Here is a 14,521-nt window from a genome sequence, read left to right on the forward strand (position 1 = left end):
TAGGCGGCCCAGCGGCGCTCAGAGCCGGCTGCGGGCCCGCGGGGCCGCCGAGCTGCCGGGGGGCGGCGGAGCCTCCGCGGCCGCTGCGGCTCCCCCCGGCGCCCCTCCCGGCTCCGGGCGGCGGGTGCGGATGGGCAGCGCGGGGGCTCCACGAAAAAAAACCCCGAGACCCCGAACACAAACAAATAAACAAAATCACGAAGAAAAGGGAGGGAATGGGAAAGTGCTGGGCGGTGGAGCTGCGGGCAGGGCGCTGCCGGCAGCGGGCACAGCGGCAGCGCGGCGCTGCGCGGGGCCAGAGCCGCGGCGAGTCCCCGCAGCGCGGAGAGACACCGCGGGGACCCCCCGGGCCACCCGGGCCCGGCACCGAGGAAAGTTGGCCCAGCTATGCGGCCGCGGCGCTCCGCGTCCCGGTGGCGGCCGTTCGGAGCGGCGATGAGCGCTCGGCGTTTTGGAGATCGGTTGTCAGTTGCTATTAAAATCAAGATTAATTCATATTAACGATATGCGTTCTCAATTCTCCCGTGTGACAGCATACATTAGAACAACTATTGCGAGTAATTAAACTCAGTGCGGGAGGGGTTAAATGTATAGCGGAGGGGGGAGAGTGGGGGTTCCTCCTCGCATTTCTCTCCGCCAAAGTTGAGCAGGAGAGCCGGGCGGGCAGAACCCCTTCCGCGGCTCCGCGCACCCGGCAGGCTGGCTGCCCTCGGACCTCCCCGTGCCAACGAGGTATTTTCTTCTTATTTTTATTTTTATTTTTTCCCCTTTTTTTTTTTTTTTTTTTCCCTCTTCGCCGGGAAGCGGGAGCATTCCCTTGTTCTCCCGCACACCTCCCGGCACGCCCGCGCCGAGGCGCGCAGCGCTGCGGCCGCTGCCGGGAGGCGGAGGCGGGGGCGCAGGAGCGGCCGGGCGCGCTGCGGGGACCCCGGCGGAGGGAGGCGGGGGACAGCGGCCTCCCTGCCAGCCCTGCCAGCCCTGCCAGCCCTGCCAGCCCTGCCAGCCCTGCCAGCCGCGGGCGGGCCGCACCCCGCGTGGGCACGGCCCGCGATCGCCTCAAAACGCGCAAAAATATTATTGAGGGCTCTTTCTTGGGCGTTGGAGATGCTCGATGCTTTAGACTAATTAGACAAGCCAAAAGCCTTTTGAAGATTAAGCAAATTGGACAACCCTTGTTAATTAGAACATAATTTAAAGTTTGAAATTATATCACTCATGAAGTAGCCTAATTAGTATGACGATATGTTAATAGCCTACCGAGACACGAAGCGCGGAGGTTTGGCATGAACTCCTTAAAGGCTTGCAAGAAAATCCTCTTTCCTATGTTGTCATTAATAAAAGATTTCTATAGACTTCAGCCTTTCAACGGTGACATACAATTTATAGTACACACAATGCATTAGCCCATAGTGCTGCTCAATTTTTTTACTATTATGAAAACTAATAAATTCGTCAAGCTGAATTAAGCATACAAATCAGATGAGGCATAACAGATTACATATTGAAGCGCCGTGTCTCCCGAGCCTAAATGAAATTTCAATCTAATAATTCCTTCCTGGCCCGGCCATAATTTGTTTAGAGATGTTGTTCTACTTCTTTCCAAGCGCTATTCACACCATAATTAAATGATACTCAAGCTTTTAACTTTGATTTATTTCATTTCTCCGAGCTGGCGACAGTGAGAGCTGATACAATGTAATTTTTTTTTATTTCCCTTAAAATTACCAAGTCTGCTGTTTAGGTAAGAAATTAAACACCTAAGCACTTATTTTAACCTTTCTGCTGCAAAGTGAAAATCATGGAAATAAACCCGACCACCTCCAGGAAAACTGACTTTCCCCGATTTCTTTTCTCTCTCTTTTTTTTTTTCTTTTTCTTCCCCTTTTACTTTTCTTCTTTTCCTATTAGACAGGCGTGGGAAATTGGCGGGATAGCGGTGCGCTTTTGCGGGAGGATCCCTCCGGCTCCCCGCCGATGGGGGACGCCGGCGGGGGCAGCCCCTGGCCGCCGCTCCCGGCCTTTCCCCGCGCTGTCCCCGCGCAGCGCCCGGCGCATCCCCCGCCCCTGCCGCCCACCGGAGCGGCGCCAGAGCAGCGGCGGGACACTCTGGCTGTAGGTGCGTGGTGAGCCCGGACGGGACTTTCCCCCCCTTTTTAAAAATTATTTTTTCTTTCCATGGAAGGTGTATCTGAGGCGGTGGGGTCGTCGCTTCTCCCACCTTTCCTTTATTTTTTTTTTTTTCCTTTTTGGCTTTTTCCCTCCCCTTTCCGGGAGGCGACGGGGCGCGGCGCGGCGGTGAGTGTGGGAGCACGCGTGGGCGTGGGAGCGGCGGGGGGCGGGCAGGGAGCGGCGGAGGAGGGGGCCGGGGCCGAGGAGGCAGGCGCGGAGAGCCCTTCCCGAGGAGTTGGGCTGTAGTGACAGGCGAGAGGGGAGGGGAGGGAGGGGAGAGAGTAAAACCCACCGGCGCGGCGGCGGGGAGGGCACTTCGCGAGAGGCGAGGGCCGGCGCCGGAGCGGAGGCGGCGGCGGACAGCGGCGAGCGCCCGGGCGGAGGGCGGGCAGGCGGGCAGGAGGCATCCCGCGCATCCCCCGCGCATCCCCGGCTCGCCGGAGCCGCCTCTCCCTCTCGTCCCCGGCGGGGCTCGGGCAGCCGGCTGGGGGGCGAGTGGGATTTTTTTTTTTTTTTAATTTTTCGGAGGGTGGGGGCGCGGGGCTCCTGTGGCTTTTCCGGGGGGTTCGGGCCCCCGGCCCCGCGCCCCTGCCCTCCTCCGGCGGCCGGCTGCCGGCGGGCCGGGCCGCGGCGGCGGCGAGCACCATGATGATGTCTCTGAGCAGCAAGCAGCCTTTCGGCCTCCCCCACGGCGGCGGCAGCGGCGGCGGCCTCCACGAAACCAAGTACTCGGCCCTGCACACCGCCTCGCCCTGTCCCTCCGCCGGTGCCGCCGCCCCCGCCGCCAGCTCCCCCAGCAGCACCGGCAGCGGCGGCTCCGCCGGACGCGGCTCCAGCTCCGGCCCCGGCGGCAGCGGCGGCTCCGGCTCCAGCTCGGGCTCCGGTCCCGGCGGCAGCGGCGGCGGCGCGGAGGCGATGCGGCGGGCCTGCCTGCCCGCCCCTCCGGTAGGTGCCCGCCGCCCGCCGCCCTGCTTTAAGGGGAGCCCCTCGGCGGCCCCCCGGATCCGCCTGATGATTTTTTCATGGCCGTGCAGCAAATCACCCGGCGCCACCGGGCGCTCGCCCAACTTATGCATGCGGCGGCTCTTGCCGCTCGTATTAATTTTTATGACCTGGGATACTGCGTGCGGCTGGTGCGTGTGTCCGTCCGTCCGTCCGCCCGCCCGCCCGCCGCGGCTCCTCTGTGCGAGCGGCTGCGCGCCGCGCCCGCTCCCTCGCCCCGCTCGCTCCCTCTTCTCCTCTCCTCTCCTCCCCCCCACCACCCCACCCCCCCTCCTTTCTCCAGGATTTCTCTTTTAACATGCTGGGAAGGTTTTAGTGGCACGGCGGAGTGCGCGGGGAGGCGAATTCCCTGCTGAGCGTTATGTGTGCCTTCTATTTGCAATTGCAGAGCAATATATTTGGCGGTCTGGACGAGAGCCTGCTGGCCCGCGCCGAAGCCCTGGCAGCGGTGGACATCGTCTCCCCGAGCAAGAGCCACCACCACCACCCGCCGCACCACAGCCCCTTCAAGCCGGACGCCACGTACCACACCATGAACACCATCCCCTGCACCTCGGCCGCCTCCTCCTCCTCCGTGCCCATCTCCCACCCGTCCGCCCTGTCGGGCACCCACCACCACCATCACCACCACCACCACCACCACCACCAGCCCCACCAGGCGCTGGAGGGGGAACTCTTGGAGCACCTGACGCCGGGGCTGGCGCTGGGGGCCATGGCGGCCCCCGACGGCGCCGTGGTCTCCACGCCGGGCCACGCTCCGCACATGGCCGGCATGAACCCCATGCACCCGGCGGCGCTGGGCATGGCCCACGCCCACGGGCTGCCGGCCCACATGGGCTGCATGAGCGACGTGGACGCCGACCCCCGCGACTTGGAGGCCTTTGCCGAGCGTTTCAAGCAGCGCCGCATCAAGCTGGGGGTGACCCAGGCCGACGTGGGCTCGGCGCTGGCCAACCTGAAGATCCCGGGGGTGGGCTCCCTCAGCCAGAGCACCATCTGCCGCTTCGAGTCCCTCACCCTCTCCCACAACAACATGATCGCCCTCAAACCCATCCTGCAGGCGTGGCTGGAGGAGGCCGAGAAGTCCCACCGCGAGAAACTGGCCAAGCCCGAGCTCTTCAGCGGCGCGGAGAAGAAGCGCAAGCGGACCTCCATCGCCGCCCCCGAGAAGCGCTCGCTGGAGGCCTATTTCGCCCTGCAGCCCCGGCCCTCCTCCGAGAAGATCGCCGCCATCGCCGAGAAGCTGGACCTCAAGAAGAACGTGGTCCGCGTCTGGTTCTGCAACCAGCGCCAGAAGCAGAAGCGCATGAAGTACTCCGCGGGCATCTGAGCCGGCCGCGGAGCAGCACCGACAGCATCAGCGCCACCGCCACCGCCAGAAAATCCCATAAACAACGAGAACAACAAAAAGGAAAGGAGGAAAACAACCCCGGACAGCACCAGCCCACCCCGCCGCCCGCCCCGCGCCCAACTTTCGGGGGGAACTTCCCTGCGGAGCCGCGCCCGGACCCGCCCCGGCAAGTACCGCTGGTTTTTATTGCTAACAGACCTCGCCCGGGTGGCAGCGGGGTGGCCACGATGTCATGGCTTTCTCGGGACCCAAACTTGAATCTAGAGTTGAGGCTTCGCACAGCGAGAGACGTCTCAAAAGTATTTTGATTTAAATAATAATAATAATAATAATAATGATAATAATAATGATTAAAAAAAAAACAGATGGCAGGTTTTTCTGCATTTACACTGCGTATTATAAATATATAAATATATATATATTTTTACTGTGGTTATTATCCTTTTCCTTCTCTGAAGTTATAACGCTTAGGGAAAGAGCTGATCCTGCTGTGTTCACTGGTCTTCAACAGCTATTATTAGATTACTGCCAAACAACCCCTTGTAAATTATTAATTTATCTCTCTAGCAACTTCATTTTGTGCTCATTCTAATTAATTACACCTCTTTAATCTAAGTCTTGATAAAAGTAAAAAAAAAAATTGTTAGTGAGAATCAAATATTTTGTGTTGGTAGGATTTATGAACGTGAGCTTTTCTTCTTCTGAATGTCCCTTTTGGCCATTTGTAAATTGTCACCTGAACCTAAAGTATTTCTCTGGCGAGTATTCTTATTCGTACGGCGTCGGCACCCTATAGTAGATGTCCTACATTATTTGTGTAGCCTGATTCACTGTCCGAGGTATTTGTTTACCGCGTTACATATTTAATGGGGATTCCCATATTGTCCCCACCACACGCTGCTCCCGAAGTGAGAAAGGACGTGGCCGCGTAGGTGACAGCGCTGGGGGGGTGGGGAGGGAGGGGGGTTGGGATTGTCGCTTCGGGTTTCTTGCCAGCACAATATCCGTCTTTCTCCATTTCAAAGGTGTATCGCGACGGTATTCAGACCGGCTCGGTGATTTATTTAATTATCCGATTGCTTATTTATTTATTTATTTATTTATTTGTTCGGTTATTTATTACCTTTAATTGCAATACTTTTCCACGGAGGAAAGTCCCTTTTTTTGAAGTCTGTTTGTAGAAAAGCCAAATTAATATTTGTAGGAAAGGGGAGCGAGCAAGCGAGGCTGCACTGCTTGTAAATTCACAACCGATTTGGTACACTTCTTTTTGGAACAACAACAATAAACTAAGGGTACTCGGTTGGGTACCTGTATGTATTGTAAATATTTCATTGGCGTTGACGCACATATAGATATATTCTTACAGATTTCGCTGTATCGCTATTCTATCAGAGACTGTTTGAAGTCTTAAGTTGTGTACATGACGCGATTTCGTTGGTTTTTGTTTGTTTTTTTTCTTTAAATTTTGTTATTTTTGTTTTGTTAATAGGAGGTTTATTTATTCTAGTAATGTACTAAGTTATTTAAATGTTGTTAAAATCGTCTTTCATTAAAAAAAAAGAAAACAGGATTTTTACGTTTTATTGGCAAAGCGCGTTTGCTGCTTCTTGTTTTTCCGCACCAGCCTCTGCCCGAGCTCCGCGCCGCCTGCGGGCGGGGGAGCGGCCCGGGGAGCGCCGGGCACGGCGGCAGCACCAGGGACAGCTCCGCGCCCGCGGTTCGGCGGGTGCGCGGGGAGGGGGGACGCGGGGCTGTGGGGTGTCCCCGCTCCCCGAGCTGCTGCGTCCCGTCCCCCGGCAACGGGGACCCGAGGGTGCCTCGCAGGCTAAGGCGCGAAAATAACCCCCAGATTTGAAAAGGGAAAAGTAATTTCCCCGCGCGGCGCTCACAAAAGCCGGGGAGCAAAAAAAAAAAACCCGACGGCGGCGGGCGAGGTGGGGAGGGAGATCATACACGAACCGCGATTAAATATTCATATTTCCGCCCAGCCACCAGCTCCAGCTGCAGCTTCAAAGCCGGCCGGGCACGCCGAGGGTGCCGGCGGCTCCGCGGGCGCGGAGGCAGGGCCCGGTGTCCCCGCCGGTGTCCGCACCCACGCGCTCCCCGGCCCTGCCAGCCCCTGTCGCTGTCGTTACCGTCGTGGCCCCGCAGCGTCACGGCTCAGCCCCGCGGGCGCGCAGGGCGGGTTGCCGCTCCTCCATCCGCGGCCGAGGCTCGCAACTTTTTGGGAGGGGGTGGCGCTGTCCCCCGCACCCCGCCGGGACCCCCCCACGCGAGAAGTGCCCCCCTGCCCCGTGGGCTGGGCTGCCGCGCAACCTCCGCGGGCGCGGGGCTCGTTCCAAAAGGTCAGGGAGGGCAGGAGGAAGCAGGGAAGCGGCCGTCAGGGGAGCAGGGATAGGCAGCCCGGCTGGGGCAGGGCCCGGGCGGCCCCCGAACGCAGCAGAGCCCCCCCAGACCGTGAGAAGGTGAAGGCGGCGAGCAGAGAACAGCCCCTGAACCGCCGCTGCGCCCTCTTAAATGAGCCATTCACTTAAAGGCTATTACGGGCGAATTAATAAATTACACAGCGAATTATTAAATCCAGATAATTACAAGGAATAAGTAAGTAATCATTAGTTATCTCAGCTAATTACTGTGGGTCAGAGCGAGCGAGAATGTGAAATCCTCCTCGGGAATTGAAATTAACTTTGCACTGTGAGTCTCTCTGCTTGACATCCCCAGTCTGTAGGCACATGGCAGCTCCCCTGTGAGCTCGGCTTTCTATTTAACTTGGAGAGAATGGAAATAAAATTAAGTGGCGATGTGATAATAGGAAGCTGCTTAGAAAGCAAACGCGGTGGGTTTTATTTTTTACCTTTTACTGCCAGGAGATAGATCGCTCTCTAGTTTGCCAAATTAAAAACCTGAGGCAATTAACCGACTTCTCCCAGTACCTGCCGGTCCTGCGCTTGCAGATGATTAACAAACGAAAAGGCACGGAAAAGCCGGGGGGCTGAGGGCTGTATGGGGGTGCAGAGGTGCCCGGGATCCGGGAGAACCGGGCCGGGTGCCAGGGGAGCCCCTCCGCTGCCCGGGCCGAGCAGGGCTGAGGCACCAGCGTGCTTTGTTTTGGGAGACAATAAGCTGACGAGCTCTAATGAGGGTCCTCGTCTCTTCCGTTGATCTTTCGCCAGATCCTCCAGGAGCCCCCCCTTCTCCCCCAACACCCATCTACAGCATCACTTCCCGGCTTTCCTTCACGTGCATATTTTGTAAACAGCAGATCTATAGGCGGAGATGCTCACGCTGCTCTCGACGGGCTTTGCCCGCATTAAAACAACAACAACAACAAAAACAACTGCTCTGCGTGCACGGCGAGGAAAAACATCTCGGCTTCTTTGCCTTTATCAATTGCAATTAGGTGGACAGTCTTCCCCCTCTTTCCTTGCTCCAGTCTGGGATGATAATTAAAATTTAATGAAGCCTGGGAGTAGCAGAGCTCTGTCTGGGGACTGTGGAATAGAATATTTTAACTGTACATTTACACCAAGTGTCTGGCTTCAAAGACGTGACTGCTTTTAATCTCGAATTAGAAAACCATAGACCTGAAATTAAATATTAGCCACCCTCGGCTCCCCTTCCTTCCCGCCACACGGTCACGCCTGTGTTTGCCTGCCTTGCCCCACGACACGCACACATCCACGTCTCGGGTCTCCAATTACCCTCGCGTTAATAATAAATGGCTTTGCCGGGGTGCGGGTTTTCCCTTTTCTTTTCCTTTTTTTTTTTTTTTTTTTTTTTTTAATAGGGTTAATGCAATATTAATTGCTCGTAGCTGCTATAAGAATGCGCCGCGTTTTTCCAAGAACAAATCGATGGATCGGGGCGGCGAGCGCAGAGCAGGAGGGGCAGCCCTGGGGCCGCCCGGGTGAGTACAGCCTCCAGCACGGCCCTCCGCGCCCGCGCAACTCCCGCGCCCCTTCCCGCCCGGCCCGCCGGTCGCTGCTCCGCTGAGGATGGAGGCGGGTCATCGTTTTCCCTCCCCAAATGCTCTCTCGGAGGAAACCCCAGCAGTGCCCACTCCCAGGACAGCCCGGTTTGTGATCCCGGCGAGGTGACCGGGTGGGGAGGATGGGGGGACAACGTTCCCCTCCCTCCTTTATGGTTGTTGTTGTTGTTTTGGCAGGTGAGATCCCCGAGCCCTCCCGGAGGAGGGAGCCCGGCAGCACAGGAAGGGAACCTGCCCCGCGGCTGCGGCTCCGCAAAGGTAAAGGAGGGGCTTGGAGGGAAGGCGAGGACACCCCGCAAGTCAGCGAGGCGGCGGGTGGGGGATAGAAAAAGAATCACAGCCCACCAGCCAAAAAAATCCCCCAGGAAAATCCGCGAGTTCCCCCAGACAGCCAGGACCCCCTTCCCAGGGCGGGGGAGTTGCTGACCTGCTGACACGGCTCCTCCGTGCGGGAGCATCCCGGAGGCCGGGCAGGGCCGGGGGTGGGCGGGCAGGAGCCGCGGCCGCTGCGCGGGGTAGGTCACGCCTTCCCTGGCCCGGGGCCTGGCCCTCAGCTGGCACTTGTTGACAAAAACAAGAAAAAAAAAAAATTAAGAGCAAGAAACAGAAAGAAACCAACCAAAACCCTGTCCCCAAACTGGCCACGACCCTCGAACGAAAACAACGGAGAGAAAACAGAGGCGCTCGCAGCGCGCTGGGCGGCAGCTGGGACACCCCGGGAGCGTGTGTGTGTGCGGGATCCGGCCCCGCAGATGGGCCCCCGCCCCTGCCCAGCTCTCCGCGGGGCGCAGCGCTGCCCGACCGGGTTGGTGTGGATCCCCGCGGGCGCCGGGCACTGTCTCCCGCAGCGGCACAGCCGCCCTCTGAGCCCGCCAGCAGCCCCAGTGGGACGAGCCTTCGGCCTCCTCCTCTCCTTTCCCCGCCGCGGGGAAGCCGGGCGGCCCTGGGGCAGGCGGAGCTGTGCCGCTGTGCGCAGGTGGCGGTGCGGGCGCGGCGCCCCGCGCAGCCCCGCGGAGTTTGCGCGGCGGTGGGGCCGGGGCTGCGCGCCCCGTCGGGCTGCGGCATCGCTCGGCAGCGCGGCGGGGCTGGGCTGGGCTCGCCTCCCCGTTTATACAGAACAGGATCATTTACATAAAGTCCTTAAGGCAAATAACTGTTGGGGCTCTAATTTATATCTGATCGAAAATTAGCCGTCATTATGCGCTCCATTAGCAGCGTCTTTAATGTGCTTCTAAGCACCATTTGTCAAGCGGCTTGTTAATATCCTTCAAGTCTTTAAAGTTGAGAGCTCATTAAAGAGTGCGCTCTGTTATTGATGTAATTTAGATGAGTTTGGAGGAGCGAGTGCGCCGCGGACAGCCTGGATGAGCGGGGAGAGGCTGGGGCGGTCCCGGGGCCCGGGGGAGCGGCACCCCCGGCGCTGTGGCCCCTCACGGCCGCCCCTGACGGCGGCGCCGGGCCGGGGCCGGGGGAGCCTCTCCGGGCCAGGCGGAGTAACCCTGTTAATGATGCGCAGACGTGACTCCGCCGTCTCTCCCCCACTCCATCGGAAGAGCATAAAGGCCAATAAATTACCTCCGCTGCTTATCTGAAAATCCATCTATCCTGTCGCCTTTTTTTTTTTCTTCCCCCCTCCGCTGGAGGAGATCCCGTTTGCGCAACGCGCCGAAGCCGCCCCTCGAGGGCGAGCTGTGGGCAGCGCCCTCTGGCCCTCCCGGGGGCCCCGGGCCAGGCTCGGCCCCTCCCCGCCCCAAATCCTGCCGAAACCAGGTGCTTGTGGGGCAACCCCGGCTGGGCTCTGGGTCCCCCCTCCCCCGGGCAGCGCGGGGGCTGGAGAGGAGGGTCCTCCCCTGCGCCGCCATCCCCGGGCTTCCCCCGGGCGAAAGCAATAAAGCGGGTAATTAGAGTGCTAAAGACGGATGTAAATAACGGGGAGGAGGCGGCGGTGACAGGCGTGCGACGGGGCCGCTGCCCCCGGGCATGAGGAAAGGAGCCCCGCAGTGCCCGCCCCGAGGCTCGGTGAGGGGCGCTCGCTGCCCCAGCGGCCGGGGGGCACCGGCGGTTCAGGAGGGACCCGTGGGAGAGTCCCCTTGTCCCCTTGGCCCCCGGAACCCCAGGGCGTGCAGGGCAGAGGAGCTGCTGTTGGGGGGGACTGCTGCAGGATCAGCAGCCTTTCAAATCCCGCCGCAGCCCCGCGCAGGGTCTCCAAGTGGCCTTTCACACAGCCTTCTGCCAAAGGGGTGTCTCCTTCACCCCACGGTCCCAGGGACACACGGACACCCTATTTTTCCTAGAAGTGTGATGTGTAAACAGCCACATGTGCGATCCAGCCCTGCTCAGCTCTCAGCCACTGAGCCCAGGGGTGCTCCCCATCAGGGCAGGGTGGGGTGCATCCAGCCCTGGCGCTCACATGTCAGATGGTCGCTCCTGACCAGCTGGGCATATCTTCTGCACTTTGCATGCTCTAGCACACAGAGGTGAGGTGTCCTAGCCCTGGAGCCTGGAGATGACCTGTCCTAGAGGAGACACCACTTCTATATTGGTCCCCAATGCTCTCTGGGCAGAGGAAGAAAAAAATACCCTCAAGGCAGCGAGCAAAAACAACCACCGTGGGTGGGCAAAAGCATGAGGCACAAAAAGCCACCAGGTGGCCCGAGGGTGACTGTGATGAGCTGTCCCTGCAGATGTGCCCTTAGTGACTGTCACCAGGAACACACAGGAGATGCAGCACAGTGGCACACGGCCCTGGCTGGCCTCTGCTCGCTGTGTCTGTCTGCGTGTGGCATTTGGGGACAGAGTCCTCTCAGGGTGTGTGTGCACACACGTGGGTGACCTGCTGGATTTGAGGAAGGCTCGCTGTGTGATGGGAAGCTCTTTCTTATCCGTCTTTTCACTTATAGCTTTTGCCTGTGGCACCACAGTATTTTGGAGGGAAAACCATGGAAGCAGGTAGGATAAACTTTGAGAATGCACATTTTTTAGGGAGGACAATTACAGGGAGATAGCTTTGTCTGTATTGAACAAAGCCATTCCAAACCAGGACGTCAAACATAGACTTGCTCATGCCAGAGGAGGAGGGAAACCCATGGAAGAGACTCATGTTATGACTATGCCAACATTTTATAGCACTAGTGGCTGCAGCTTTTACAAAAGCAAAAGGCAGTTCAATTTCTTGCCATATTTTGAGGGCAGAAGTTGTGGATGTGCAACAGCAGGTGAACCATGTCCTGTTCTCACCCTGGACACGCTTGTCAGGGGGTTTCTGGCAGTGACACATGTGACAATGCCCACTGGGCAGCACCAGAGATGTCCCTGGGCCAAAGAAAGGTGTGATGAGCAGGGCTTGTGCAAACCTCGGCATAATAAAAGCCTCCACCCACAGGTACACACAAACATATAGACACAGCAGATGTTAGGTACAAAAAACCCAAAAAATGTCACCTTTTGAAATAGTTTTTACATCTTGGGTTGCAAAATTTCTTTCCTAATTGTTCTTCCTTTTAGAAATACAGGTTCTTTAAGACTAGAGTCATAAAATGCAGCATCTTTAAAAATGACTGTGAATGGACACATCTGGTGCATGATATTAACCCTCCCAAATTTCTACTACAAAAAGTGTCTCACCACGGTGAAGCCAAGGGCATGGGATCCTTGGAGACCACCCAGTTCAGCCCCGCTGGAGCCTGGGATAGCACCACAGGTCAGCATCTCCTGGTTGTGCCTGCAGCAGGGAACGAAGCAGGGCAGGGCACCAGGCTGGCACAGACAGCTCTGCCTTGGCTGTGCTGGCTGGAGCTGATGAACACCTGCCCAAGCAATCCCTGCCATGGGCTGGGACAGGGTCTGCTCCAAGCAGGCTGTTCAGTGGCACCCACACTGTTTTGGAGAGGCAGGGGAACAAAGGAAGGGAATCAGCCATCACACGGTGCTGCTTGGCCCCAGGCTGGTTCTGCAGACTGACAGGGATGCAGCCCTCAGAGACCATCCACCACTTACCTAAAGCTTTCTCTCCTCTGCAAAGCTTCTTTCTTCCCTGTTGGGGAGGTCAGACTGTGTTTGGCCTGTATATGAAGACCAGAGCTGCTTTCCCCACCAAGCTGAGCTGCTTTGTCTTCCTGTCCCAGGCAGCAGCACTTCCAACTCGTGGAATAGTCTGGATTAGAGCCAGACAGCTGCTGGGCTCATGCCCCCACGCAGGTTTGCCGGGCAATGGCACCAGGACTCGGTGAGGTTCTGACCTCTCCAAGAACCCTACTTCCCATCCTTTGGATGATCCTGGAGCAGCCCTGCATCCCAATGGCCCCACACATGTGCTGATGAACAGGGATGGGTCAGGCATGGGATGGGGCCACAGGACTGCTCTCCCAGGCAGCCCATGGGGATGGAGCATGAGGCAGCCCTGGGAAGGTGGGGAGAGGGTTTTTCTTCTTTTAGACAGCTGTTAAAATGTTTTCATTTAATCAGCCACAGCACGCACGGCTCAGTTAAACAGCTGGCACCCGGGCTGATGCGTGGGGATGTGTAATTTTGATCCCTACCTTTCTGTTTCAAAGCTGTGTCGTTTTCAGCACTTTGATCCAGAGACTAAACTTATTGTGGCATATTTATGTATATGACATTTTCGTTTGCTCCTTTATTTATTTATTTCTGCAAAACACAGCACTGACAAGGTGCTGAGGCAGCGGAGCTCTCTGAAGGAAAACACATGGTCCAAACTCCAGCATGTACTCCAAGAGTCCTGTTTTATACATGTCACAGACTCCAATGGCAGGAGCAGTGGCAAAGTGTGGAAGAGCTTATGCAGGAAAAGGAAAAAAACAGGCTGGGTGAGTGACAGTGTATTTAATGCTGGTTTCCAATGGATTGTGTTTCAGTTTTATAAAGACGCATTTTTCTAGAGTTTTACAATTCTTTCAGGGTCATTATGGCAACTCAGTGCTTTTACCCCTCCCTGATAGCAGCACACTGATCCCCACAACATTCCCAGGCAGTAGGGATGTGCTGCTATCCAACCTTACAGCAGAGGAATACAGAGAAGTTCAGGATGGATGAGGAAATGGATAGAAGCTCCCCAAGTTCTAAGAGGGCTCTTAGACCTGGGACCAACCCTGCCCCTTCTGAAAATACCTCCAAAAAACTGAACCAGTACCTTCCTTCAATATCTCACTCCCAGGATACGAGATACTCCATGAAATACCATTTTCTCTCAGAAGCAGTTTTTTTTAAAGCCCAGCCTCAGGTGTACTTCGGAGGGGAGGTGAAAGCTGACTTCCCTGAATTTGGGCCTTTATGCTGGTATCAGATAAGGCACAAACTCTGGCTGACATCAGAGGATGGAGCATAAATAAATTCCCTTTCCTGGGGATTTCAGTACATGTGATTTTCTGCCTTTTCCCTTGTGTGGGACACACATGGGTTGTGTCACGTCTGTTGTCCACGCCACTGCACAAAACCTGTGGGGCTATATCCACAGCTAAACCCCTTCCCCATCTGTTCCTTTGGCCTGAAGTGGGCTTAAAACACTTTTAAAACTGGTTTGAAGCTGGGGAGGTACAAACCGAGGCACAAACAGACAGGGACAGCCTTGTGGAGGGTGGTTCCCCCAGGAAGGGAAGGGGGAACCAGGAAGCCAGGTCCCATCCATGACTGAGCCACCTGAGGAAGAGATGCTGCTCCTGGAGATATTTCAGCACTTGGGGCACCTCCTTCATGCTTTCCTGCCTACCAGACAGCTTCTGGTCCAACAGTCCTCATCCTCCCAGTGCAGCAGCAGCCTGAATGCAGCTCTGGTGGCTGAGGCTGGCATTTATTATGTGGGTGCTCCTGTCCATGGACACAAACAGCCCTGTTACTCACATGGAAGCAGGACAACTCGTTTCTGCAGAAACATTTTAAACATCCTCAGCAACAGTGTCAGAAGGTCTTGGACTTCACACTAAGAGAGCCCTGACATGTTAAAAATGTAACTGGGGAAAAAAAAAAAAAAAAAAAAAAGTAACTCCTTCAAA

The 14,521-nt window shown here is 57.0% G+C and overlaps 1 protein-coding gene across 1 annotated transcript; it reads left to right on the top strand.

Annotated features, from left to right (window-relative positions):
• The first annotated feature begins 2,093 nt into the window (after positions 1–2,093).
• On the top strand, positions 2,094–4,625 carry POU4F2 (POU class 4 homeobox 2). Its single transcript, XM_021536586.3, has 2 exons — positions 2,094–3,114; positions 3,560–4,625. Exons 1-2 carry the CDS (start codon positions 2,815–2,817, stop codon positions 4,499–4,501), a joined length of 1,242 nt encoding a protein of 413 aa, XP_021392261.1. The 5' UTR covers positions 2,094–2,814; the 3' UTR covers positions 4,502–4,625.
• Positions 4,626–14,521: the final 9,896 nt, after the last annotated feature.

This window comes from Lonchura striata, chromosome 4, assembly GCF_050655825.1.
Source record: "Lonchura striata isolate lonStrDom1 chromosome 4, ASM5065582v1, whole genome shotgun sequence".
In the NCBI taxonomy this organism is placed as follows: Eukaryota; Metazoa; Chordata; class Aves; order Passeriformes; family Estrildidae; genus Lonchura; species Lonchura striata.

Excerpts from the sequence above, each read along its gene's own strand:
- POU4F2 (XM_021536586.3), top strand. The coding sequence starts at position 2,815 with ATGATGATGTCTCTGAGCAGCAAGCAGCCTTTCGGCCTCCCCCACGGC. Across the intron at positions 3,115-3,559 it reads CCTGCCTGCCCGCCCCTCCG|AGCAATATATTTGGCGGTCT; the intron begins GTAGGTGCCCGC and ends TTGCAATTGCAG.